The sequence below is a fragment of the Rhinolophus sinicus genome, linkage group LG11 (assembly GCF_036562045.2).
Source record: "Rhinolophus sinicus isolate RSC01 linkage group LG11, ASM3656204v1, whole genome shotgun sequence".
Taxonomy (NCBI): domain Eukaryota; kingdom Metazoa; phylum Chordata; class Mammalia; order Chiroptera; family Rhinolophidae; genus Rhinolophus; species Rhinolophus sinicus.
Window position 1 is genome coordinate 47,258,680 of NC_133760.1, and position 27,333 is coordinate 47,286,012.

Below are 27,333 nucleotides of genomic sequence, written 5' to 3' on the forward strand. Positions count from 1 at the left end.
ATGATTAATATCTAAAAATACTTGTGAACATATACCAGGGGTGCCAAAAAAATGTATACAACTGGACACTTTGGTCAACATTGCTCAAGCAGTTGCTTGCCATAATCAGAAGTGTCTGGATGTTGATGGGAACCACTTTGAGAACCTCTTGTAATTGCAGAAGTCAAATGTGACTTGTATTCATCTTTCGTTATTGGTATATATTGAGTATTGCAGTTTTATAGTTTTTTCCTTTCTTAAAATGTGCATACGTTTTGTTTGTTTGTTTGTTTTGTTTTTGGCACCCTCTATATATGTCCTCAGAGAAAGCAAGAACAGTTTATTGAGTAGGCATCTCTTTAAAGAATTATTGACCAGAGTCTATCCCTGTACAGCTGAAAGTCATGTTAAAATAGTCATTGGATAAGGGAGGAAATTGGTTACTAGACTGGAGCTTGCCATGTAGAAAAGTAATTTATTTCTGGTGTTCATAATGTTAAATCATTGGCTTATTTAAAAAGTTCTTTGGCGGTGGGACAAATTAGCTTCCCCTGTTTGTGATGTAACCTATTTAACCAATTTCTTTCCCTGTAGGTGAATAAGGCTCTGGAAAAGGCTTTTCCTGTGGAGAGTAGGCCTTTGTTCTGGAGAAAGATCTGGGTGTATTTCAAGATGGCTTTTCCTTCTCCCTGCCACAGCTGTGAGGGGATATTTTTTTCTTGATTTGTAACCTTGAGAATTCTAGGAGTATCCGCGAAAGTGTGCCCCTCTCCCTTCCCATCAGGACTGCAGCCCCAGGAGTTTCTAACTGCCACGAGGCCATGCAGCTTCCAGCATTCGTCAGAATGACCATGTAAGTGCTCCTCTCGGTATATGGTTTCAGAGGTTTCTGCTCCAAGTAAGCAGGCATTCCTGTCATTCTCTGCATTTGCACATCTCCAGAGTTTAGGGTGGCAGGCATTTGTCCCACAACCTCAATTCTTGACAGGTCCAAGAAAAGTCGTTGACTTTGCAGTTCCGTTAACTCTTACAAGGATGAGAGTGATGACTTCCAAACTCTTTACGTGTCAGAGCTGGAACTGGAAGTCTGATTATGGACTAGCACATCTACAGAATACCTTCACAACAGTGCCTCGGTTAATATTGGAACAACTAGGGACTGTCATCTAGTCAGATGACACACAGAGCACGGTTTGCCCGTTGTCTTGCTGCCCTTCTCAAGCTGTACTTAACCTCAAACAAAGGCAATGACAGAGTCATGCTTGTACCTAGTACGACACAACTGCCCTCCACACAGCCGAGAACATGCTGACCCTAATCCCAGAAGAGCTCACAGAGGCCTTGGGTGATGTTCAGGTTCTTCTTTGATCTTGTGACTTAAATTCTGTGATGTAAAGTTAACTGTTAGTAATACATCTGTGTTAGATATGCTAAGGGAGTAAGAGAGGGAAGGAAACAATCTCCCTAAGCCTTCGTGTGCCTTCCTTCGTAGTATACCAAGGCAGCTTCATTCAGTGTAGTCGAAACCTTTGAGTCCATGGTTCAGCTGACCAGCCAAACTATTGGATGCCTTTCGAACCCCCAGAGCTAAAGTACGGAATTCAAAATCTCAGCTTAGTGGGCCCATATCAGTATATTCAGCCTGATCCAACTTACATTCTTTCAGCCATAATCACACACCCTTAAGATCGACTCCCATACATATACCCCGTATTTTATATCAGTGTTAATTAGAAAAATCATGCAGGTCTTTTGATATGTAGTGTACCTTTTGTTCTGTGGGTTGTACTTTGTAACTTAGGATTTTTCCTAAGAGTTCTTAACCATGCCCTCATCTTTCAACTCTAAGCCTTGACTGCTTCCCTAAACCTGCCTTTAATAGATCCCCATCTTCATCTGAGGTGTGAAAGTTTCCCGTTAATCTCCCTTTGGCTACGTTATAGTTCTTGACAAACATACTTTTGAGCCTTTTATCTTACAGCTCCTCACTTGTGGCTTTTTAAAAACCCTGTCCTTTTCAATTTATAGGGGTTCATGGCCCTTCTCTCTAGGTTGAAGCCTAAAGACTGTCTCTAGAATCTCTCTCTTACCAGACCAATTTTCAACTTTCTAGGATGGAAAAATCCTGTTATTTCAAGTTATCAGAAATTTGTTGGGTCAGTTGGTCATGACCACTTGGTCAGTTGGTCTGTCCCATAGTACAGACATGGCTGCTGGGAGTCTGCTGACTTAGACTGTGTGGGGGGCATTCCTGGGAGAGGCAGAATGTCTGCCAGCCAGGTATTCTCACCCAGGAAGTGCCTGCTATACTGCAGACCAAGGCGTTGGAAAAAGTCCTGAAGTCCTTGTAAACAAAATGGAGAAACATGACCTGAGTCCTGGGAAACTGAGTGCAACTGTAAGCAATTGAACGAGCAGATCCAAAGAGGGTGGGTGGACTGATGTTCGCCTGGCGGCTGGTCCTCAGTGATGGGCTGAAGGGCTCTGCTCACACCTGCCCTGGTTTTAGCTTTTCTCTCAATGACTTAGATGGGTTCTCCTAGAGTTATGCCCAGAGAAACAGAGGCTATATGGTCCTGGCTTCCTTGGTGCTATCAGGCCACATTAAGAAAGTGGTCTTCATTTGTCATTTTCTGGCCACCCTCCACTCCCCTTCCTGCTTGCCATTCCCCAGCCTTGGGATGGCAAGTGCATGGGTCTCCAATCAGACCTCCCCTGTGAATGAGTGACGCAAAGATGGGGAAATGGCTGGAATTCATTCATCTTTCCCCTTCCACTGCCAGCCCTTTTTCCTCTTCTCCTGGGACTCCATTTAGTGAACACTGGACTTGGTGATTTGATCTGTTCTTTCACATTTTCCCTCTTTTTTTCCTATGCTCTGGGAGATTTCCTCTATTTTATCTTATGATTCTTGTTTTGAACATTTTATTTCAGCTGTCATGTTTTAAATCGAATCGCTTTTCTGATTCCTTTTTTTCAAATCAAACTCTTCTGGTTTTGAAATATCTTCCTTAAATCTCTGAGTGAAGTTTTCTTCTAGTCCCTGATTACCTTTGTTTCCACCAGAATTTTTCACATCTGTCTATCTTGGTCTCTCTCTCAAGCTGCTGGCTCTGCTGATACCTTGGGGATCTCTGCTTGTCCGGTTATATTTAGGAAAGAAGGTCCACACAACCGGCGTGGCGTCTCCCACACATTTACTGTTTGTTATCGCACAAGTAGTATTTCTAGCAAAAGAATGTAATAGTTCCATTAAAATACGTTCCATTAAAATAGTTCCATAAAATATTCTTTATTTTCTTAAAAAGTATACAAGTACTACATACAAACATGCTCCTTATTAAAAATGTTCCCAGCAAGAATTCTGACTCAGTCCTCTGGACATGTGGGTGTGGGGGGAGTTGAGTGGGAGCTGATTTTTAGGCTGAGGCCACCGGGCTGTCAGAACGAGAACTTTACTGGGAGACATCAAGCTGACGACTAAAAACCCTAGATTCACCCATGTGTATTGTTGAGTGTCTGCAGAGAGGAGCGTCAGGGATGAGTTTATTTCTTCTTGAGGGTAATGCCAGCTGCCTGTCCTTACTGGGGTGTGTATGCGGGACTGGGGGGAGGTAAGCAGGTGGTGGAGAAGAGTAGGTGGGTACAGTTGATCCAACACCGGAGCTTGCCCGGGTTCCCTCAGGCCCAGCGGCAGCCTTCAGACCTTGTCCTGGGCTCTCTGAGGCATTCTTTATCTGGGATCTCTCTCCAGTCCACTTCCTGATTTCAGGTATGTGTGCACTCTTTCACCTTACCTGACACTCCCATACTCCATTCTCCTTCAGGCATGGCTTTATTCCTTTGTGTACTTCTGTTCCTGTAATACAAAGGGTCGAGGCAGAGAGCATGTCTGGTTCATTAACAAAGGTTAAAAAACGACACACGTTTACTGTTTGTTATCCCACAAGTAATGTGTGTAGCATAAGAAATGTAATATTTCCATTAAAATAATTTATTTTTTATCTCTTGAAAAGTATACAAGTAATATATAAAAACATGCTCCTTATAAAAAGGCAAATACAAAACCACGTGGACTATAAAGGGAAATTGGGCTTTCTAACTTGACTTGCTATATTTCATCCAATTAGGTTTTTAAGTTTAATCCACTGGGTTTCTTTACAGATATGACAAGGATTTCTCATGTGGAGTGGAAAGCGTGCTAAGGGTCAATGAAACAGGAAAGTAGTCGATTTCACCTTTTTAGAAAAAAAACACTACAAATTAAAATGTCAACCAGTAGGGGAAAGAATGATAGCTCCACCTCTTCTGCCACGAAGAGTTTCCAAGGTGTATGGCCAAATTAAAATTCACAAAGCAACACATAAAACTTGATCCTGTCTAAATTAAAAAAATAAATAGACTGATACCCAGACAGGTAGACACAGATAAGTACATCTATTAGCAGTAGTCAAGGATAGGCACCCAATTATTAATAGCAGTTACTTCCTGGGAAAAGCAGAACTGAGTTGGGGACAAAAAAGAGGAAGCAGATGTGTAAGGATCATTTTCTCTGCGGCTGAACTGGAGTGGGGCCAGGGTTTGCCTGTGAGCTGTTCCCGTTTGTTCACCCAGCTCAGAGAGAGACGTCATCACCTTCCTTGCGGGTTGCTCTGGGCTAGTGATGGAGGAGTTAGCAGCTTGGCCTGGAGTAGCTCCTGGCACTGGGACCAGCTGACACACACCACTTAGGTTTCCAAGGAGCCAAGCTGTCCCCACTCACACAGGGCTGATGCACTTGTGGCTAAATGCGGTGTAGCCAGGGCCCCGGGCCAGATTTGGGGCAGGAAATAGAATGCCACCTCCATCACCAGGGAGACAATGGTCTGCGTGCGTGATTTAAACAGGGGCCAACAAGAAAGCTCAAAGGGACGGTCAGCAGAGAAAGGGAGGAAGAGAGAGCAGAGGGCGGCTTGCATGGATTTTGTCTTGGGTTATAACTGTTGACCAGCCACTGAACTGCTTCTATGTTTAAGTTTATCTGTATAAGATGGCAGTAACGATATTTACGTGTCTCACTCGGGATTTATGAAAACAGCATTTCTGATGGACCACTTGGGATCCATGGAAGGAAGGTGGTATGTAAGTGCAGATGATAAATGTGCTCTGTGTGTGTGTGCAGCAGATGCGGTGGGGCAGGTAGACCCTCTGGAAAACATTTTTAGAGTCTGAGCAAAACAGCAGTAAAAACTAACACTTCTAAATGCATGGATTTATCTTGGGTTTTGTGCAGGTTTGGGGGAATGGCATGTATAATTCAGACTTCAGGATTTTTCACACTTCTTTCTGTGATTTGTAATGCGTATGGGTGCTTAAGCCATTTGAGAATGCCATTGTTGGAGATTGTCCCCAAATGTTTGCCACATTTGCTCAAAAACATTCCCAAATTCTACCGTGTAGCTTATGAGCAGCAGATTTGTTTGCAAGTTGGAAGGGGGCAGACATCTATTTTGCAAACAAAGCCCAAAGAGGAATCTTTCCTCCTGGAGTTTGCAGTTTCTGAGGAGTCCTGAGTCTGCTGTGTACAGTTGACCTCGGACCTCTCTAGAAGGTTATTAAATGTCATTTTGTGTCACCTGGGGTCCAGAGGGAGTCTACGCTCTGCTCTTGGTTAATTGAACCTCTCTCGGTGTATATTGTCTGTCTAGAGTAACTCGTGTGGGTCGGGGTGAAAGATGACTGTGATGGGAAGACAAACGCATTTAATAATTCATAACACGCATTTCTGAAAACTAGAATAATTACATAAATGAAATATAGAAAGGAAAGATCATGTGCAATCCTCTTGTGCAGAATCAGCCCCTCTGGCATACACGTATATTTTCGACAGAAACGGGATTCTCTCGTATGTACTTGATATTTTGTGACCTGCTGGTGGGGTGAAGTCTTCACCTGTGTGCCTGGAAAGAACACCATAGATCCTTAGGGTCTCTGGCCCTCAGTGGGGAGGGTCCTGCTTCTGCTGCGGGTGCGAGAGGAGGTTGAATGAAGGCCACAGACTTGCAGAAGTGTCCCAGCTCCTTCTCTCAGATGCCACGTAGTAGCACGCCTGTGTTCTGGCAGCACCATACATCCCAGAACTGGTAAACACTTGCTGATTTTCGCTTCCGTGTGGGTGGCGGTGCAGTGCTGCCCGGTCCTGTGCGCCCTGCTGTCTGGGCCATCCGTCCTCCCCCCTTTTTCCATGCAGACAGAACCTGATTGAGGCATAACTTGCGTACAGTGCAGTGCAAATCTTCCCGCCATTGAATTGAATACAGACCTGTCTGCACATATATATGCACACAGCAGTGTGGCCGCCAGCCAGAATATAAAACATGTCCGACTTCCCACAGTCGCTCTGACCCTCCGAGTCAATGCCCTTGACCCCTAGGTAATGATTCCATCCATTCCCACCTATTTCCCACCTGAAGACATTCCATAGCATTGTCCCTGTGTCCTGCTGCTTTGGGTCTCAATTCTGCCTGAATTTCCTGGTCTCTCTTACGGGTCCTGCCTACTGAGCCATGTGGGCTCATCGCCAGCTAGCTCCTGGCCTGCAGCCAGTCTGCACTGCCACTCCCACCTGCGAGGGTCCCTCTGGAGCTGTCCTCACTCTGTCCTTGCTAGAACTGCCCTTGCCTTGGCCTCCCCAAATCACACCCAGCCTTCAAGGCTCAGCTCAAGTCCTGTTTCCTCCAAGAAGTCCTCCCTCTTTACCAAAAGTTTGTCCCATTTCTTCGTCTCCCTCTTATACACCTTGAATTGGTTGACACCATGTGACTGGGTTTACGCAAAAACGTGGGGCCATGGAAGCCCAGCCACCATGCTGCTCCTACTTCTGGCTCCCCATGACCATTTATATCCCCTGCAGCAGTTTTCTAAACCCTCCTTTCGTTTCTCACCTGCTCTCACACCTTGGGGCTGCCCCAGGTCTGCCACTCTCCAGCCCCAGTCCCTGCTTGTATCTTATCTCTACCCCTTTTTTCCCCCTCTCTTTGGCTCTCAGCCAGATCCACTCCCCCAGACCTCGGGTCCCATCTTACCACCCACTCTTCAGATTTGACACCAAAAAATCCTGAGACCAGGCTCTCCTCAGAGTGTAGGGATACGTTTAGAGGAGAGAACTGAGCAGGTGAAGAGGGAATTCCTTTTATCAGATAACGGGAGGGCTGCAAACACTGGTAGATCATACATTTAGCCCCATCCCACCCACATCCTTTGTGCCTAGCAGTTAGTGACTGTCCCACTTCTCCCTTGTTCAGTGTGTTTTTAACCTTGCTCGTGCCCAGACGTCCTGAGTTTCCCACGGACAGGTACAGTTTTAACCCCCTGAGAGTCGGCACCATCAAGGGGTTTAAATAAGATCCTTCAGCTGAGTGCTTACCACAGGGTCTGCCCACGGTCAGGCTCAGAAAAGCGAGCTGATGTCAAAAGCCTGCAGCCCCTTCTCTGATTTCTGTCAGCCAGGACAGGTGAGTTGGGGTCCGAGAGAGAGAGAGAGAGAGAGAGAGAGAGAGAGAGAGAGAGAAATTTAGGGCTTGGCTTCTTCATGTTGCTGGGGAGATCTGGCCAGGGAACCTCCCTGAGAGCAATGAGAGCAAGCATGGAGTTAGAGCTGGCGTCTCAGCAGAAGCCGTGGGTCACCTCCTGTCCCTCACTGTAACATGTCCCGTCTTTGGGGGTGCTGCTTGTCTTCATTGCTCCCTGACTAGTTTTACTTGAAGAGGCAATAGCTGGGCCCTCCCAGCTGGGAGATAACCAGCCAGGTGCAGGCAGCCCCAGTGAGGAAAGTAGGGCCACCACCCCATTGGGCCACTGGTCAGGACTTTGCCCCGGAGGCTGCCTGAAGCAAGGACTCTCAGCATATTCCCTGGGCCCCTGCACCGGGCCTCTGGGCTTTGAACTCACTTCTCTCTGCCCTCGGACTCCTTCCTTCCCCCTCTCCCTCCTCCTCTCCTTGGACCACACGGTGTTTGTTTCACAACTGGACACTCCGCTAAGTGATGCAGGAAGTAGGCCCCCGGGGAGCAGATAGAGCCCAGCAAAGCAGATAACCAAGTGAAGCCTGTGGATGCCTCTGGGGCCTGGGGCCGGGTCAGAGATAAGCGGAAATGCCAGGCTTATCACTGCTGCCTGAGTTCTGGAGAAATCATCCCAGCCGGCCAGCCCACCTCATTCCCGGCACTCCGTGCAGCTGGGCATCTCCAGGCGGAGTAAACACGGGGTTGGCACGGCAGCAGGATGAGGACTTGGTGCCTCACTCCAGCACTTCGCAGCCCCAGCGCCAGAGGCCAGCCGCACGCCTCAGATTACACCCAGACATTTGCGGTAAGGACAGCTCCAAGCCGGTCTGCTTTGAAGTGGGGGCCTGAGGAACAATTGCTAGGGTCACAGGACTCAGGGAGCCTTGGTGACAATTGTTCCCCCATCCTGGGTCATCTTGGACCAAGAAACTCAGCAGGAAGCTTTGGTTGATGGGTACAACCCGGGGATGGTCAGCTTGGGCCTTTCCCACGAATGCAGGATGTTGTGGGCAGACAAGTGGCAGCTAACCCCAAAGTTGTTTGTTTTGAACCTCACGAGGCTTCTCTGGGGTTCTGTTTCGTCTCTGGTTTCCTTTCCTGAGTAAACTCAGCTTAATAGAAGGCATGTTTGCACGTTCTGAGCTAACGGTGTCTGCAGGGGAGGTGCCTGGGGAGCCGGGTAAGGACTGGGGAGATGCCCCCTCTTCCTCCTGCCCCCACCCACACTGAGGTGACTGAGCACCTGTCATCCTGTTGGCTGACTGGGGTAGAGGGGTTGGCTGGGGGCGGTGAGTGTGAATCCCTGCTGTTTTCATGTACCTCATGTCCCAGGCGCGGTGCCTATGTACTTATGTGAACACTCAGCCCTGCGGTTAGGAGCCCCCTTTACAGGTGAGCACAGCTGTGTTCAGAGAGGTTCAGTAAGTTCCAGGTCTGCAGCTGGTCCATGCGACACTGTGTGAGTGATATGGAAAAGGACCTTTCCCCAGGACACACGGTCTCCCTCTGAGAACACTGGCACGGCGTTCGATTTTGCTAGAACGAGTCCCTTCCTTGCCTCGGGTCTGCAGTGGCCTCTCCTCAGCTGCGGTGGCCTTGACCTCGGCAAAACCTGCTGCCCGTCCTGCTGGCCAGGGCAGCACACGGAAGCCTCGTCGTCGTCTCTCCCGTGTTTGCCTCACGCTTCATCCCCGTCAGCTTTGTGCATCACCCGTGGGCTTCCTGTTTAGGGGGATGAAGATTGAACTCTCACTCTCCCCACTTTTCCTCCTCCACCCTCACAATACATACACCACTGCTGTAATTTAGCAAAGCGTTTCCCTAACCATGGCACAATATGATTAATAATATGTACACGTAATTCACTGAGAAATCCATTCTGTAATTTCATTCTTTCCTGGAAGAACTCTGATTTTCTTGGAGTCTCTAATTTCTTTTGTTCCCCTTTTGTGCTATCTACCGGCATCATCCTGGTGGCTAAATTTGAGCACTTACGGTGTGCCAAGTGCTGTTCTATGTGCCGTGTAAACCTTCTCACATAACCCTGACAGCCCCGTGAAGCAAATGCATTGTTGTTCTCATGTTACAGCCCAGGAAGTGGAGACTGAGAGGCTAAGTAAACTGGCCCCCGCTTCTGTCCCCAGTAACTGGCAGAGGGGAATTAAATCCAGACAGTGTGACGCCAGGTCGCATGCCCTTAACATTTTCCTACATGTCGTTAATTATACCATATACTGTTTCCCCCCCACACCCCCACCTCCCGAAATCCTTCTTTTTGGAGACTCCCCCTTCTCCTGCTTCAACTTTGTGCCTGAGTCAAAGGTATTGTTTCCTGGAGCTAAGGTGTTATTTGTTTAATCCCTCATTTTGCTGGAGTATATTCTCAGAACAGCTTCCTTAGAAAGGGTGCATACATTTTTTTACGTCTTGGCAAGTCTTAAAACTCTGACAATGGTGCAATATCTTCAAAAGTCTAAGGGGGAAATGCTTTCTAATCTGAAATTTTATCTCCAACCTAACTGGCATGCAGCATCCACTTGATTTTAGAATGAGAAGTCTGATGTCTTTTTGATTTCAGTTCTTCGGTACATGATTTTTCTCCTCTTAAATTTTGGGGGAGCTTTTACAATCTTTTTATCCCTGTGTTCTAAAATTGCATCGTGACTGTAGTATTTCTTTGATAGATTCCTTCCCTCTCTCTTTCACGTCTCCTGACATTCCAGGTAATGAGATGTGGGACTAGCTGGTCCTATTGTCTAACTCATGTTTTCTCTCCTAATGTAGGCGTCTTCATCCTGTAGTTCTATTTTCGGGGGTAGTAACCTTATTTTCTAATTTCTACATTGGACTTTTCAACATTCATATTTTTTAATGTCCAAGACCTTTCTTTTATTCTATGTTTGTCCTCTTTCCACAATACCCTCTTCTTTTTTAATGACTGGAGTAGCCTGTCACACTTTTCTGTGGCTACTAAGGAGAGCGCCTTTGTGAAACTTTCTTCTGTTTCTGTTTTGTCTGTTTCCTCCACAGTTATATTTCTGTTTGTTTGAGGCTCCCCTTTTTTTCGTGGAAGGTTTCTTTGAATACATGGCGATCCTTTTTTATCTGTGCATATTTCAAAATAAGGCACAAAAAGTCAGGTCAATAGGCTTATTGACTGCTTGGCTTTGGTGAGGATGATCAGATGGGGTGCTTTCAGGGACCCCCCCAGCCAGTACATGGAACTACTGTAGTGTGGGCTGCAGTTTCTCCAGAAACAGTCCTCTGACCTCCGGGCAGGTGGGGCTGTCCTCGCCACGCCCATTCTGTGCGGAGGCGGGGAGGAGAGAGCTACTGCTTTGGAGGGACTGCTCAGCCTCGCATTTCTGCTTCCTCTCACTCCACCTGGGTTCTCAGGGTCCACAGCCCTCTCTGGGGTTCTACAGGGAAAGCTGGCTGTCACCAGAAAGGCCAGGAAGACTTGGGGTTCAGTGCATTTTTCTGGGAGTGGGTCAGCTGCCCTGTCCTCACCCAGGAAAGATGAAAGGTCACTGGATTTGCCACCCTGTGTCCATACAGCTTGGCTGCCTCTTTTCTGGTCCGTGTTCTCTTGACTTTGCTCAGAAAGAATGGCCCAGGGCTCTTGCTGTGCCCTGTGCATCAGGGATGGTTGGGGACAAGCCACACATCAGCCCACAGGGAACCCATGTGCTCACACACTCATTTCTCATGTAGGCCCAGAAATGAAAGGGAGTCAAAGCAGGTGCTTCTGGTGGCTCCTTCTCATCCAAGAGACCTCAAGGACCCCTGTTGGCATATTCTGAGCTTCCTCCCAGAGGGGCCTGAGCTCGCTTCTGGGTATTGTCCCGTTTCCTGCCCTGTACTCATTTGATTGTCCTGAGAAACCCAGATGCTGCCGCCTCTTTCTGCAAGTCCCCCGATGGTCAGCCCGGCCTCCTGCTGCCCGTGCCAGCCTCCTTACTTCATTCCTTCATACAGTTGTAATGAATACTCACCGTATGCCCGACGTGTTGGTGAGCCTGGGGGTCGAGACAAGCCTAGGAGGCACTGTTCTGGCCTCAGGTGCTTCTGGAACAGTGGGTCATGCAGCAGCCACATGTCTAGTGAACCAGCTGCTTTGTAATCACTTGTTGTGCCAGGGACACCTGGGGCAAATCCTTTTGTACTTGAAATAATTAGCTTTTGATATAGATGTGTGTCTGGGTCATTTGTTTGTTTCCTTTGGGTTCATCTGATCGTTCTAGATCATTTTCCAGGCTTTATGAACCCAGGGCTTGCCTGGGTGCAGGTTGCCCCAAAGACCTCTCTAGCAGTGGTCATGATGAGGTGGCCTGTGGCGTACACTGGTGGGAACTCTTTCCCAAGGACTGGTCTGTCTAGACTGGTGGGGACTCATTCCACAAAGATGATAGGTACCTACAGTGGGACAGACATGGAGTTGAGTAGCAGACAGCCACAGATTTCTCTAGGCAGCCACTCCCCCAAGTTTGGTCCAAGGAACCTTAGTTCCACAAGGAACTAGGACTCGGGAAGTGCAGGGAGGACAGTGATTTCCTGTTCAGATGCCTGTGGCCGGTGAGGTCCTGCTGAGGTGCCCAGGGAATCCCCGAGAGGGGCTGGAGCACAGTGTTCCCCAGACCGTTTTTCAGGAAGAGTTTGTTTATCTGTGTTTGTTATAAATCACAGAACAACAGAATATGTAACAGAGAAGATAACACGCTCTCGAGCATGCGCTGCGCCATTCCACCAGTGACACTCAGGACTGTGCCCGCAGAGGTGGGTCTGGATTTCCACGTGGGCTGCTCAGGGCAGCTGTCCCGTAGCGGGATGGGCAGCAGGGCCGGTGGTCCCGCTGGATAGCCAGCCCACTGTGTCTAGGGGGCACCAGCTTAAAATAGCAAACTCATCCCCTCCCTGGTGCAGATTGACGCAGTGGAACTGCCCCAGGGCACCCTTGGGCAAATCCCCTCTGGCCTCGCGTTCTCCATGTGAGGGCCTGGAAGGAATGGGTGTCGGTCAGGGGCTCCCTGGTGGCCGCGGGACTCTGTGGCACCCCCTTGCGCCCCACCTCAGTGTCAGCTTGAGCCTCCCCTGTGTCTGCTTTACTTAACGGTGCTTCTGTAAAAGGTCCACTCAAACTGAGGGCTTTGAGGCTAAAGTGTTTGGAAACCGCAGGAAACACCAGCCCCCTTGCTCTCTGGGGACTAACTGTGTCGGCTTCAGTTTAGAGTTTAGGTGCCCAATACCCGCGTTGTCACTGTTGGGGGAGCAGAGGGTTCTGCGAGGAGCATGACCAGCAGGATGACACTTGGCGAGTGGCCTCGGCCATTGTTCCTCACTTCTATGTTTAGGTACAAGTGACAAGTGACTGAGGGGCTGTGTGGGGAGGGCCCTGCAGACTCACCCCACGGGCAGCCTACACACGTTTGGGGCATCTGCAAGGAGGAGCACCCAAAACTTGGTTTTAATTTGCAGAAGCATCAATGTTTTTCATCATGGCAAAAAGCAGAACGGCCTCACATTTAGTTTTGGTCTCGCTTTTTGTTGTGAATTAGCTGTGCGTGTGGCGGGTGGCCCACCATCTGCTCCTCGCGCTTTGGGCCTCCCAGGGGCTCACCCTGCCCTGGGATTCCTGAGGCCCCTGGTAGGGTCCAGCTTTCAGGCACTGTAGCTAAAGGACCCCTTTCTCCCAACCTTCAGTTTCAGCTCTGTGATCTCCCGTGGCCCTGGACAGATTGTTCAAATATCTGCCCATCAGCACCCTCTCAGAGAGGAATGTTTAGTGCTGCCATGATGTCAGAGGGGCCCCGAGGAGAAAGGCCTGGGCCAAGCCCAGCCTGTCACTTGTGGCTTGCAGCAGAGTGGCAGATAAGCAGAGACAAAGGCTCAGAGAGAGCCTGCCTGGTCCTTGGGCTCCCTGCATGACCCAGGCCATCCCTGGGTGGGCACCGCGGGGCGAGAACAATGGGCTTGCAGACCCCGCTGCCTGCGTGAAAACCAGGTCTCTGCGGCTCTTCCCACAGCCTGCCCTCGTCACACCTGCGCCGGGATGTCGGGAGCCTCCAAGGAGAGTGGGGGCGCCCGGGGGCTGCCAGTGTCATTATCGGGCAAGGCCTGTTTGACCACCATGGACAAGAAGCTTAACGTGCTGACCGAGAAGGTTGACAAACTCTTGCACTTCCAAGAAGATGTCACGGAGAGACTGCAGTGTGTGTGCCAAGGCCTGGGTCACCTGGAACAAGACCTGCACCGCCTCGAGGCCTCGCGAGCCTTGGGCCCGGCGGCGGCCGACCCCGCGCCCCCAGGTGGCACGCAGGCCGGGTGGCCCGAGGTCCTGGAGCTGGTGAGGGCTGTGCGGCAGGAGGCTGCCCAGCACGGCGCCAGACTCGAAGCCCTGCTCAGGATGGTGGTGGCCGTGGACAAGGCCGTAGCTTTGGTGGGGGCCGTGTTCCAGCACTCGAAGGTGGTGGATTTCATCATGCAAGGGACTGTCCCCTGGAGGAAAGGAAGCCTGGCCGACGCCGAGGGCCCCGTGGAGGTGGGTCCCCACTTCCCTGCCCCCGTGCCCTTCTGGCTGGAAGGGTGACCCAGGGGCCCGGGTGGGGAGACCTGCCAGGCCCTGGTCTTAGGAGAGCTGGGGGCTGTCGTCCCTCTCTTGTGCCTCCTACATGACCTATTGATGGGGAAAAGGAGAAATGGAACTTTCAAAGTCATGGGTGGATTTCCAGATGACACTGACAGCTACTCTCCAGAGAAAAGAGGGTCTCCCCCAGTGAGGGCTGTGGGGCCTCGGGCAGCTCAGGGCACCTAGAAGTGGGGGACAAACAGGCCGTGAGGGAAAGGAGGGCCGTGACGCTCCTCAGACCCCCAGTGACTGCGTTTGACTCCTTTCTCTCCCTTCACGCTTGGGCGGGGAGACAGGTGGGGAGCAGTCCATGTACCCTGACAAAGCCCCCATTTAGAAGCCCAACCCCCCTCCCTTCCTGTCCCCAACCTTGTCCTGTCCCAGAGTGGGCGGAGTGTGCAGCTGCCTGTGGAGATGAGTGTTGACAGTGACCCATGGGGACACAGGCCAGGCAGAGCTGGAGCCTGGGGGTGGAGTGTCGCATTTCTGGGAGCCACTGTTCCCAAGGGTTGCATAATCAAATCTGCTGGCTAATAGAAGTTTGGCTGGGGTGGGGGTGTGTGAGGTGTGTAAAGGCAACACTCTGTTTGGGAACAGCTAAGGGTCAGCCACTTAGCAACACTCAGATGTCCCAAAGCCACCATCTCCGATCCCTGTGACCCACCAGCCTCCGGCAAGAGATAAGCTGGGGTCCACAGCAGCTCGCGCTGGACTCTGGCTCAGCTACAGAACCTTTCAAGAGCAAGCCTGGGTTTGCCTGTGTCCCCAACCTCAGCCGGACCCCCTTCCGCTCCCTGCCCTGCAGCTTCTCCCAGAGCATGAACCCTCCACGCCAGTTCCTGCTCTGGCGTCTCCCCTGAGTCTGGCCTGCAGGGCAGATGTGACCTGCTGCTCTTGCCACTGATAACCAACCTCAGCTTTAAAAAAGAGAATTCGTCTAGTCCCGGCACATGGGGAAAACACTCCTGGGGTACAAAGGTCAGAGTCTCCCTCCTTCCCTTCCCCCAGTCCCCAGGACAGCCCTTCTCCTCTACGGTCACAGGTGCCAGTTTCCTGTGAAACCTTCCAGAAATAGTCTGCTTATCTATAAGCACCTTGGGATACACACCACCCTCTTCCTTTTGTTTTAACTCAGTTATTCACATTGTTCTGGCCTTGATTTTTGTTTTCTCCTTCACTTAATGTATTTTGGGCATTGCCTCCTATTTATACCTAGAAAGCTTCCTTGTTCATACAGCTGCACAATGCCCCATTTGGGGGGAATGTGTCTTAATTCATTAACCAGGCCCGTATCATTGTGAGTTTATACTGTTTCTCATTTTTAGCTGTTATAAAAATGATGCAGTGAATACCCATAGAAATGTGAGTTTACCTGTGGGATACACTCCTACAAGAGGCAGTGCTAAGCCAAAGGGTAAATTTGTATAATAGATAAAGCCAAACCAACCTGCAAAGAAATTATTCTAATTTAGTGTCTTATCCCTAACATATGGGAATGCTTGTCACTTCTACTTGGCATAGTATCCAACTTCTTGAGTCTTTGCCAGTCTGGTGAATGAGAACTGAAATCTTACTGTGTATGTGGGTGTTTGTTGTTGTTGTTTTTTAACATTTTAGTATAAAATTTTTCAAGCATTTGTAACAGTAGAGATTATTCTAATGAACCCCGTGAACCCTATAACTGGAGGCCAACATCCCCACTCATTTCCATCTCTCCAGATTATTTTGAATCACATCTGAGATTGTGGATCATTTTGTCCATAGACATTTCAGCATTTGTATCTAAACGATAAGGGCTTTTTAAACTATTATCATACTTGTAAACAGTAACTTAATATTACCAGAGTCATGTTCAAATTTTCCTGTCTTACACTCTTTTTTTTCTTACAGTTTGTGTATTTGAGTCAAGCTCCAAATAAGGCATGTGGTTCTATGCTTCTTAAAACTAACTCTTTTTCTTTAATTCATAAAAAAATTTAAAACTTTTTATTATGGAAAATTTTAAACATAACCCAACATAGAATTCTATATCTCATTGTAGTTTTAATTTGTATTCCTTTTACTAGACGTCTGAGCATCCTTCAGAGATTTAAAACCTTTTGCGTGTTTCTGTGATCTGCCTGCTCATGTGCTTTCCCCTCTTTTCTATTTCAGTGTTTTGCCTTTTCCTTCTTAATTTGTAAGAGCTCCTCATGTATTAGTGAAATTAGCCTTCATACGTGGTACAGGCATTTCTGGATAGGGGGAAGTCACCCAAGTTTATCTTTCTGAGTTCTCGCAGTATTTTTTGGCTGTTTTTCTCCACTGGCACGTGATTCATCTGTCTCTGGTCTATGTGTTTAACACACATACCATGTTTCCCTAAAAATAAGACCTAGCCGGATCATCAGCTCTAATGTGTCTTTTGGAGCAAAAATTAATATAAGACCCCATATTATATTATATTATATTATATTATATTATATTATATTATATTATATTATATTTATTATATTGTAATGTTATACCCAGTCTTACAGTAAAATAAGACCGGGTCTTATATTAATTTTTGCTCCAAAAGACACATTAGAGCTGACGGTCCAGCTAGGTCTTATTTTTGAGGAAACACGGTATCAGTAACTCTCAATAGGTGTGGGTCTCCTCTTCCAGCCAGGCTGTCACCTCCTTATTGGCCCAGCCAGGAGGCCTTACTTCCCTGTGTGCACGGCGGCTGGGGCTGGTCTCAGGGGCGTCAGAGAATGAGCAGCGAACTGACACACAGTCCCAGCTATTGACCACTTTGTTGGGGCTGGAAACTGTGCCATTTGGAGGTTTTCAGGAGATGCTCTGTGTTCCCTGAGAGAGCAGGGGCAGAGTATTTATCTGTGGAATTGAGTTAAATCCTGGCACTAGCTGGTCAATTTTAAAATTGTGCCAGGACTTCGTGAGGGTGTTCTCATGTCTTCCGAGATGTCCAGTGGCACTTCCTTTGGTTGTAAAAATGAATTAGATTAGTACTAGGGGACAGGTGCTCACTCTCTCAGGGAGGACAGGTTCAGGCTCAGCCCGAGGTGGGCCCGAATCACGGCCAAGCTGTTCAGAAGACAGCCATCCTTTAGAATGGTGGTTGGGGTGTCTTCCCCTTTTCTCTGGATGCACTGGGCAAGGCAGGGACCAGAAAGCTGAGGCCTGCAGACAAAACCTACCTGTGTGTGTGCACCCGCGCCTGCCTACACCAGACAGGGAGGGAGAGACAAGTGAACCCCACAAGGTCTGCCAAAGGGCGGCCTGTCCGAGTCCCTCTCTACCGCTCGGGTGGCACGGGGCAGCCTGTGCTAATGCCTCCAGCCCCCCCCCAGCTCCCGCGGTGGCAGGAAAGAGGCCAAGGGGAAGGTCTCTGCTGAGCGGGGGTCCAGGTGACATTGATGACAAAGCTGGTGATAATCATGACGGTAGCACCTAGCATTTATTAAGTGCCACCGCATGCCAGGCTCTGGGCTATATATTCTTACACGTTGTGTTGTCACCATGAAGAGGGCAAAGTTTGGTGTCCTGGTGTCCCAAAGATAGTAGAATTGAGAGAAGGGGCACATGGTAGGAATAGCAGTGGAACCAACCCTCATCCTAGTGCCAGGGAGCTATTCGCTGTGAGGTGAGGACCCCAGTGCCCACTCACAGGGAACCCCTCCAGCCGATTTGCCACGTGAGCCTGGAGTTATAAGATCTTCAGACTTTTTTTCAAGAGAAGCTGAGAAACTAGAATTTTTTCTAATCAGTTTTATTAAGGTGTAATTGACATACAGTACACTGCCCCCCCAATATACACCTTTTAAGTATACAGTTCCACAAATGTATACACTCAAATACCACCATAGTCAAAATATAAACCAGTTCTATCACCCCAAAAGGGAACTTGGGATTTTAATGTAAGAAATCTCCAACATTTAAAATATTGATAACAAAAATTTTTAAATGCTGTGCAAGCCAAATAGAACACATCTTGAGCTCTTTTTGGCCTCTGGACTCCCAAACAGGGCCTCTGAGGCTGAGGCAGGGGAAAGGGCCTTCAGTGAAGTTCCCTGGGCCCAGGGGTTCAATCCAGGCTCAGGGCTGTGACTGGACCTGCTGCTGTGACAAGTGCCAGGAGGAGTCTTAGGGGCTTCAGCAGTCAAAGGCCCAGAGGCACCAGGGATCAGGCCATCCGGGATATTCATACTGAGAAAAACTGAGAGCTCCAGGCTATTTCAGGGGTGAGAGCACCTGCAAGCACTGGGCTGGTATGGACTGTCCAGAGTTAAGGAGGAGCTGCCGGGAGCTGGGCTCCGAGCGTCCTTACACGACGGGCCTACTGAACACAGACAGCTCTGTCTCAGGCAGGACAAAATCCCCGTGCTGTTCACCACTCCCCATGTGCTGGGCACCCTTCCAGTCCATTCCACAGGTCAGCTTCCCCAAGACTCCCACCACTCTGTGAGTAGAGAATATTATTCTCCCCACTCGACAGATGAGGAAAGTGAGACGCACGGAAGTTAAGGATCTTGGCCGAGTGGTGAAGGTCAGATTTAAGCCAAGCAAGTCTGGCTCAGGAGTCCCAAGAGCAGGTGCCCTGGCCACTCTGCTGTGCCGGAGAGGGCTGACTGGGATTCACCCACCCAGCTCCCAGGCAGGCATTATCGATGGGTCACAGCATGCTTCCCTCTGCAAGCACAGATTCATTTGACTTAGGAATCCGACCCCACCAACACTCCTGTAGCTGTGACCGATGGATCTGAGTTGACATTCCAAGATAAAATTTAGTTTCCACCCTTGGTCTAAGTACTTTGAGGTCCAGTCTGGTTAGACCCCCTCTCAGGGGCTAGTAATACAGTGACACATTAGCAAGATGACTGGGGAAAGCCTCGGGTCCTTATCTCTACAGTGACAATAGCAGTATCCACCCTCTGGTATTACTGCGAGAGGTCGGGAAATAACCTAGGTACTTTTCTCCTCAAGCACGAGGTAGGTGTGCAGCAAATGTGTGTGGCCTAAGCGAAGGTGTGGATGATGACCGTGACAGTGTTTACCGTTCTTTCAGAACAAAGAGAGCGTGGAAGAGAAAGGAGCGAGACCAAAGCGTGTGCTGAGCAGCAGAGCTGTGCAAGCCGAGATCGGGGGCCCTTGGGGAGGTGAGTGCACCCTCTTTGCTTCCCCCGCGTCGCACACCTGACCTGTTCAGAAAAACACTCCACCAGCACCACCAGCCACGTCATTACTGAAAAGCTGCTGAAGCTCCCCACCCCCAGTCCTTTTTGTCTTTAATGCACACCCACCAGAGGTGACAGTTGCTCTTTTAAAGTCACTTGGAATAGTTCTTTGCTTAGCAAATGCCACCAACTTGATAGATATCACGTTTATTTTTTTCACTTTGCTTTAACTTTTTATGGGTTGCTGTTTTAAAGTTTATAATTTTGTGTGATATTTACATGATTCAAAAATCAAATTGAGAAAACAAGGTAGATTGAGACGTTGAGCTGTCCTGGCTTCTTGTCTCCTGTTTCCTCCTGCCATATGTAACCGTTTTACAAAATTTTTGTCTCACCTTTCCTCTGAGGTCCAGTGTCTTTAGACTCCATTATAAGTGGTTATGCACATGCCCGTGCGCACACACACACACACACACACACACACACCTTAAACAAAAGCACAGCACACACTTTTCTCCACCTCTTGTAGAGAAAAATCTCACTTACAGTGCATCCTGAGGTCACCCTACAGCCACAGATGGAGGTTTCGTTTCTGCTTTTCGGGGCCATGTAGCTGGGCCATGGTTTATCAGGCAGCCCCCCACTGGTGGCCATTGGGGTTGTTTTTACTCAGCCTGTTACAAACAGGCTGCGTTGAGTGGCCCTCTGCATATTCTTTGTCATATCTTTGGAATATACTCCTCCAAGTGGGAGTGTATTTTTATCCTGCCTGTTTTGCTATAGAGAGCCCAAAGGCTGACCTGCCCGAGGGGCCAGTGGAGAGGCCGCCCCCCATCAACGCTTCAGGAGTGGGAGCTGATGTCCTCACCCAGTCAGAGGCCTTGCCAGGGCAGGGAAACGGAGTTCCTGGCCCGGACCAGGTGCCCCCTGGCCACCTGCTGCCGCCCGGAGAGGCAGAAGCAGAAGCTCCTGGGGCATCCGGCGAGAATCCCGGGCCTGGCCTGGAATTGCCTGCAGCGCCCTCCAGGGTCAGTGAGGCCCCCACCGGCCAGGAGGCTGCATCAGGTGAAGGGATACTGTCTGGGGGGCCTGACCCTCGGCCCTCAGAGGAGGGCGTGAAGCTGACTGCAGGGCTGCCAGCCCAGGCCACGGCAGCTCCCAGTGCTGGAGAAATGCGTCCCAGGTAAGTGGTGCCCCCGCAGGCCGGGCCAGGGCAGCATGACAGCCCCTCAGCTGGGGCACAGCCGAGGGACCAGCGGCACGGCTGAGTTCCATGGTCTGTGCAGCGCTGGGCTAGGCGTTACGGGGGTGGCAGGAGAAGGCCTAGGCCCTGCTCTCGGAGCTTAGAGCACGCATTCTCACCTGGCACCAAAAGAATCACCCAGAAGGAATTTTTTAAAGTACTGATGCCCAGAGATTCTGATTTATTCAGTCTGCAGTGAGACTCGGGCATTAGATTTTTGGTTTGGTTTTGTGTCTACAAGCTCCCCAGGTGACCCCAGTGTGGGGCAGAGAATTACCAGCTCTTAGAGCCATAACAGTAGCTGAAAGGGGGTCCTCACCCAACACTTCCCACATGCCAGGCATGGACGGAGCATGTCACAGGCATCCTCTCATTTTATTCTCACAGCATTCCCAGGAGGCAAGTGTGGTTGGCATCCCCATTTCATTGATGAGGAAACAGGTCCAGCATGCCCAGGGCCACACAGCTAGGGATTCACAGCTGGAATCTGAACCCGGGTTACTGGACTCCAGAATCTGCGCCTAACCACTAGCACCATCCTGCTCCTCGGGTCTGCATTTAATTACATCCTAAATACTATGGCAGGAGAGGGGTGGGCACGCAGAGCTGGAGGATCCATCAGGAGGACTTTGCTTAGGGTCCTGGAGGTGGGGCTGTGGCTTGCCCCTCAGGGACGTCACCTAGAAGACCTGCCCTCATCAGACATAGTACGGGAGAGTGAAGAGCCCGCACCGCTGACTCGCAATCTCCCGCACCCCCAGCTCTATTTTCCAGTACCCTGGGTGGGGGTAGGGGCAGTGCGTCCCGGCCCCAGAGTGGCCCATTGAAGGGTACTGTGCTTCTCAGGTTTCTCTCTCAGGAGCCTGGTGCCCTCTTGCACCTGACCTGTGGCTGAGCCGTCCCTCAGGCCTGGCTCCCAGAGGGGACCTGGTGTCTGTGCTGTGGCAGCTGGCAGAGAAGCCCAGATCGTTTGTCTGAAGCCTTTGTGCAGGAAGGAAATGGGAGCCCCCAGGAGACGTAATCAGTGGAAGGTGGGGTGGGGGAAGAATTCCTGGCAGGCATTCCTCCCCTTCCCTGTATCCCAGCCAATGTTCCACGTGTGGAATCTGGAGATGGGGTGGTGGGGCCTTTCTATGAACTTGTAAGGGACCCAAAAAAGATGTGGAGATTCTGAGTGAGGGGGCAAAGGGCTGTGCGTCAGTTTCGGCCGGAGCTGGATTTCAGACACACCTGCCCTTTCTCAGCCAGCATGCGGTGTGTTTCGAGGAACAGAGCCTTGAGCTCTGGTTGGCAGTGAGTGCCGTGTGTGGAGGGGCCTGAGGCCGCACCCGGTATTGGTGGGATGAAGCGGGGCCATCGATTAGCAGCGCCTGCCCTGAGTGACCTGGGCAGCAGGCGGGAAAGCCTTGGACACTCAAAGTGGCAAGGGGACACGTGGCAGTGCTGTTGGGTGATCCCCTGAACCCATAGGTGCAAAGACCAAAGGGGACGGCAGTGACTGTCAGTCTTCTTTCCTGGCCACCGGGATTCTCTTTAGCCACTGGCTTCCTGAAGTTCCCCACGTTCCTTAGTGAAGACGAGGCCTGAGCTAGACTTGGATGCCACCCTCCCCATCCTTCCCTGTCATCACCAACCCATACTCAGTCTTGGGGGGCATAATGTTGGGGGGATTCTGCTGCCTCCTGTCCAAGCCTCGGCAATGGATGGGCTGCCGAGTCTTTCAGACACACCCAGGAGCAGGCACGGTCTCGGAAGACCTGCAGCTCTCGGGTGGGGAAATAGGGGGGGCTTTTGGCCGATGGGGAAAGGTCTCGAATGTTTTTTTTCTTCTGATAAAAAACACGTAACATAAAATTTACCATCTTAACCATCTTTAAGTGTACAGTTAAGTAGTGTTAAGTGTATTTACATTGTTGGGACACAGATCTCCAGAACTTTTTCATCCTGCAAATTTGAAACTCTGTGCCCATCAAACAACTCCCCATATCCTCCTCTCACCAGCCCTGGCAACCACCGTTCCACTTCCTATCTCTATGAATTTGATACTCTACGTTCCCTATATTGGGTTGGTGCAAAAGTAATTGCGGTTTAAAAGGTTAAAAATTGCAAAGACCGCAATTACTTTTGCACCATCTAATATAAGTGGAATCATATAGTATTTGTCCTTTTCATGACTGGCTCATTTCACTTAGCATGATATCTTCAAGGTTCATCCATGTTGTAGCAGGTGTCAGGATTTCCTTTCTTTTTAAGGCTGAACATAGTCCGTGTACATATGGACCACATTTGGTTTATCCAGTCATCTGTCGATGGACACTTGAGCTGCTGCCACCTTTTGGCTTTGTGAGTCATGCTGCTGTGAACGTGGTTGTCCACATATCTCTGCGACCCTGCCTTCAGTTCTTTTGGACATATTCCCAGAAGTGAGATGGCTGGATTATATGGTAGTTCTATTTTTAAAGTGTTGCAGACCCGCCATACTGTTTTCCCCAGCGGCCGCGCCGCTTTAGGCCTCACTCTTTGAACCCTCCTGTGTGTGTGCTTTCTTCTCTTAGTGACTCTCTCAGCACTCTGTGAGGTATTTCTGTCCGTTTGACAGAGAAGGGAGCTGAGGCTGCACTTACCCAAAGTTGTGCAGCAACCAGTGGCAGAGCTAAGACCAGAATGGAGGCCGCCTGGCTCTGTCCTGAGACTCAGTCCATGCTGGACCTTCACCGCACCCCCATCCCAACACTCACAGACCCTGGCAATGGGGTTGGGAGGAGCAGTCAGAGCAGGGGCAACTCTGAGAGGGAGGGTCTAAGCCACTGGGGGTCGTGGTTCCCAGGGTCGGGCATTCCCGACCTCCATCTGGGTCCCAAACCCCAACGCCACAGAACTGGGTCATGAAAATGGATGGCGTGGGCCCAGGGGCATTGCCAGTGCAGCAGGGTCTGTGGGGAGGTAGAGAGCTGCCGCTTGGCTAGGCAGGCCCAGCACAGCCAGTTCTGTTCTCTCAAGAGAAGCAGAAAGTCCCGACTATGAACAATTGCCTGATTTTAATAAAATGTCTGACGTGTGGCTTCCGGTGTGAGGTTTGACTTGGTTCTCCCTTCTCTTCATTCAACTGAAAGGGAAACCGAGGCCCAGAGAAGGCCTGGGTCTCCTGCCTCCAGGCCATACATAGTTCTCCTTGGGCAGAAGCTCATTTCCCAGGGCCTCAGAGGTGTCTGCTGCTTCTCTTGCCCGGCACAGGTGGCTTCAAGCCCTCTCTGTGTGCTCATTCCATGGGATCCTGAGAGCTGATGGCACCGCTGTCACTGAGGCTGGCCTCTCCCTGCTGTCCTGTCTGGGCAGAGGTGGGCAGGGATCCAGAGGGGCGGGGGCTGAAGTCCACTAGTTCCAACCTCAAGCTGTAATAACAATCCTCAGGTCCCTTTTCACAGATGAGAAAACAGGCCAAGCAGCCATGGTCAGTGAGTGGCGGTAGCAAGTGTTTGAACCCAGGTGTGTTCTGACTTCAGAGTTTTTGCTTTTAACCTCAGTCAGGGCCATATTTCTCTCTGCCCAGGATCTCCATCCATGTGCAGGAGACGGATACCCCTGGGGAGCTACTCGTGACACGAGGGGACAGCCTCAGACCCACACCCCCTGTGGAGGCTCCAGCAGCTGCCCAGGCAGACGAGCAGGACCCACCTGGGCCCACATGCTGCCCCCAGGCCCCTGAGACTGAGCTGGGAAAACAGATCCCCAAAGAAGCCAGTGAGATTTCCCCACTGTGTGAGCTGAGCAGCGGTGGAGAAGCAAAGGCTGAGGAGAAGCAGCAGCCTGCGGCCGAAGCGGCCCTGGGACCAAGTGGGGCCAGGAGGGACGTGGGAGATGAAGGCCCAGGAGCAGGAAACCCTAAGTCTGGGATGGACTGCACCACCGGGGACCCTGACAGAGCTGAGGCCGGAAGGAGGACGCCCCTGGGAGCCGAGGCTGGCAGCGTGGTTCTGGGTAAGTGATGGTGCTGCCGTGTGCCCCAGGTGAGTGGGTTTGGAGGGCCTACTTTTGGGGGACTTCCCTGTAGCTTCTGGGGAGAGATAATGCCCATCTGGGGCATGCAAGATCCGAGCATCCTGCTGGTACCTCCCGGGGCTGAAGGGGCAGCGCAGAGCTGGGAGGGAGCCTGTGGGGCTCCGCTGGGGGATTTCTCAAAGCACCCGCCTACCTGAGCCTCCCGACCTTGCTGTCATTCTGGATGGAGACAGGCAGGAATATCCAGCCCACTGTCAGCTATTTGCACCCAGTTATAGAGAAGGGGTGGTCCGGCGCGGACCTGCTTCCTGTCCCAGTGGTGTGGCAGGCGTCCTTTGTTCCCGTGCCCCAAAGCCCTCAACTCCTCCAGCCCTGAGGTCACGTGCCCTCATCCCATGTGGCTGCAGCAAGGCCAGCCCTGGCTGATTCCTGGCCAGGAATTTCTGGAGGTCCCTGAGATGGGCTGTGTGTCCAGCAGGCATCCTGGTGCCCCTTGCCGCTCTGGGCTCTGCAGTCGCCGTGTCACCTTGGCTTCCCCAGCTGCTGCTTCCCCCCTAGTGTGGCTGGGTCCAGATGTGGATGCAGCTCCCTTAATTCCTGAAGCACAGCTGAGAGCAGGCTTTGTGGGCCCGGGACGGTGAGATAACGCCAGCGTTAACCGAGGACTCGCTGTGCCAAGCAGCCTAGTGCCGGCCTCCACCCTCACACGCGTGGGGTGGGCATACATGGAGACACAGGAGAGGCTGAGAAACACGCTCCAGGCCAGAGTCCGGGCTGCGGGAGCCAGGGCCTGACTGTGCCGTCTGGCCCCAGGACCTTGCGTGCAAAACGCATCGCTCCACCTCCGCTCAGAACAGCAGGCGGCAAAGCCAACTTTAGACCAGAGTTGTGGATATGGAATCTGTTACACCACCTGGAATCCAGGCTCTCCCGACCACTGTAGGGGCCCAGGAAAACAACAAAACTTCACAAATGTTACCCCTTGGAGCCCATGGCTCAGGGAACAAAAAAGAAGGTACAATATGCTCTCAGAGCAATTTCAAGCTTCTACTTTGGGGAGCAGAAAGCTGCTTGTATGAAGACAAAGCGAGCAGTGTTTTCTCAGTTTTGGAGGTACCGTGTTTCCTTGAAAATAAGGCCTACCTGGACCATCAGCTGTAATGCGTCTTTTGGAGCAAAAATTAATATAAGACCTAGTATTATATTAATATTATATTATACTATACTGTACTATATTATATAAAGACTGGATCTTATTTTAATTTTTGCTCCAAAAGATGCATTAGAGCTGATGGGCCGGCTAGGTCTTATTTGGGGGAGACAAGGTAGTGGAGTTACTCCTGGAGTACTGAGTGTCCGTGACGGGGTCCAAACATGTCAGGCCAAGCGGCAGACTTCCCGCCGTGGTGTCTGGCAGCCCTTACCACACAGACCAGCCCGTGTCATTATGTTTGCCGGGTGTTCTGCATTCTGTTTTATTCCTCTACTTGATTTCATGTGCCCTTTCTAGGTTCCTATCACCTCTGAAGGACAAGATTTAAAAAGATATCTAAACCGTTTTTATCTTCCCAAGGCCTGGCACCCTCCGTTTCCCCTCCAGACCACTGTCCACCCCCACCCCACCCCCAGGACTGACCCGCTAGGGGCTGCGTCACTGGCGCCCGTGCCCTGTGCAGACAGACATCCAAGGGCAAAAGGAGAGGGAGGCTGGGAGTTTGTTTCTCCAGCTGCCTGCCTGGCATGCCGCCCTCGCTGGCCCTGCTGACCGCTGACTGTGGTCCCGCCATTAGACTCTGCTCCCTCGCTCTGCCCCACATCCCTTCCGTTTCTTGCAGCCGCACTGACCCACCCCCGGCCCCTTCCCGACTTCAGTGACTAGACTGGACATAACCTCTCCATGTTGCAATGAGCACTAGGTGCCGGGAGACCCAGGTCGCAATCCTGTCTGTCACTGTGTCACTGTGACCTTGGGCCAGTCACCTCACGTCTCTGGGACTCAGCTTTCTCCTCTGCCATGGGTGACTCGAACGAGATGATCCTTGAGAAGGGCAAAGGGCTTGTCACTTGGACCCAGTGGGTCTGGGATGGGTAGCTGAGGCGTGGGGGCTGCACGCAGGAGGCTCACAGGCTATTGTGTCCTCAACAGATGACAGTCCGGCGCCGCCAGCCCCTTTTGAGCACCGGGTGGTGAGTGTCAAGGAGACATCGAGCTCAGCGGGTTACACAGTGTGCCAGCACGAAGTCTTGGGAGGGTAGGTGGGCTTTCTGCTTTGACGAGGGGCGGGAGCAGGAGGGCCGGCAGGTTCCCAGGAACTGGCCGATTGAGCCAGGGCCGGGAGGGAGCTACCCTGAACATGTGAGTGGGCAGTCCATGGAGCGTGGGGTGAGGAGTGCAGGGTCCCAGCTCTTCTCTAGGTTTTAGGTAGCCTGTGTGGAGTGGGGGTGATGACATGCTTACTCGGGGTGGAGGAGAGGTGGGACCAGAAAGCCCCGGGGATAGGATGGCCTGCCATGTCGGGGCGGACCTCGGGCGCTGAGCCTGCTGTGTCGTCGTGCCCGCAGGGGCCGCTTTGGTGAGGTCCACAGGTGCACGGAGAAGTCCACAGGCCTCTCGCTGGCTGCCAAGATCATCAAAGTGAAGAGCGCCAAGGACCGGGTGAGACACGGCCCGGGCTGCCGGTGCCTCTGGCCATCTCAGGACTCCTTCACTTCCTTGTCGGCCCCCTACCCTGGGCCCCACACTGCCCCAGACCCCTCCGTGCTGAGCAGGAAAGCTGCCCA

General features: G+C 51.0%; 1 protein-coding gene across 6 annotated transcripts in view; it reads left to right on the forward strand.

Moving 5' to 3' along the window:
* Positions 1 to 692: 692 nt before the first annotated feature.
* MYLK3 (myosin light chain kinase 3) overlaps positions 693 to 27,333 on the forward strand; it is a 40,051-nt gene continuing 13,410 nt past the window's right edge. The window contains exons 1-7 of one of the 6 annotated variants that reach the window (XM_019731852.2): positions 693 to 832; positions 13,547 to 14,061; positions 19,202 to 19,292; positions 20,094 to 20,493; positions 24,104 to 24,531; positions 26,699 to 26,804; positions 27,115 to 27,208. In XM_019731852.2, coding sequence (XP_019587411.2) covers positions 13,573 to 14,061; positions 19,202 to 19,292; positions 20,094 to 20,493; positions 24,104 to 24,531; positions 26,699 to 26,804; positions 27,115 to 27,208 — 1,608 coding nt within the window. In that variant the 5' untranslated portion in view covers positions 693 to 832; positions 13,547 to 13,572. Of the gene's footprint in view, positions 833 to 4,886; positions 5,101 to 8,074; positions 8,329 to 13,546; positions 14,062 to 19,201; positions 19,293 to 20,093; positions 20,494 to 24,103; positions 24,532 to 26,698; positions 26,805 to 27,114; positions 27,209 to 27,333 lie in introns of those variants that run through there. The other 5 variants (XM_074314953.1, XM_074314955.1, XM_019731854.2 and 2 more) reach the window with 5 other exon arrangements.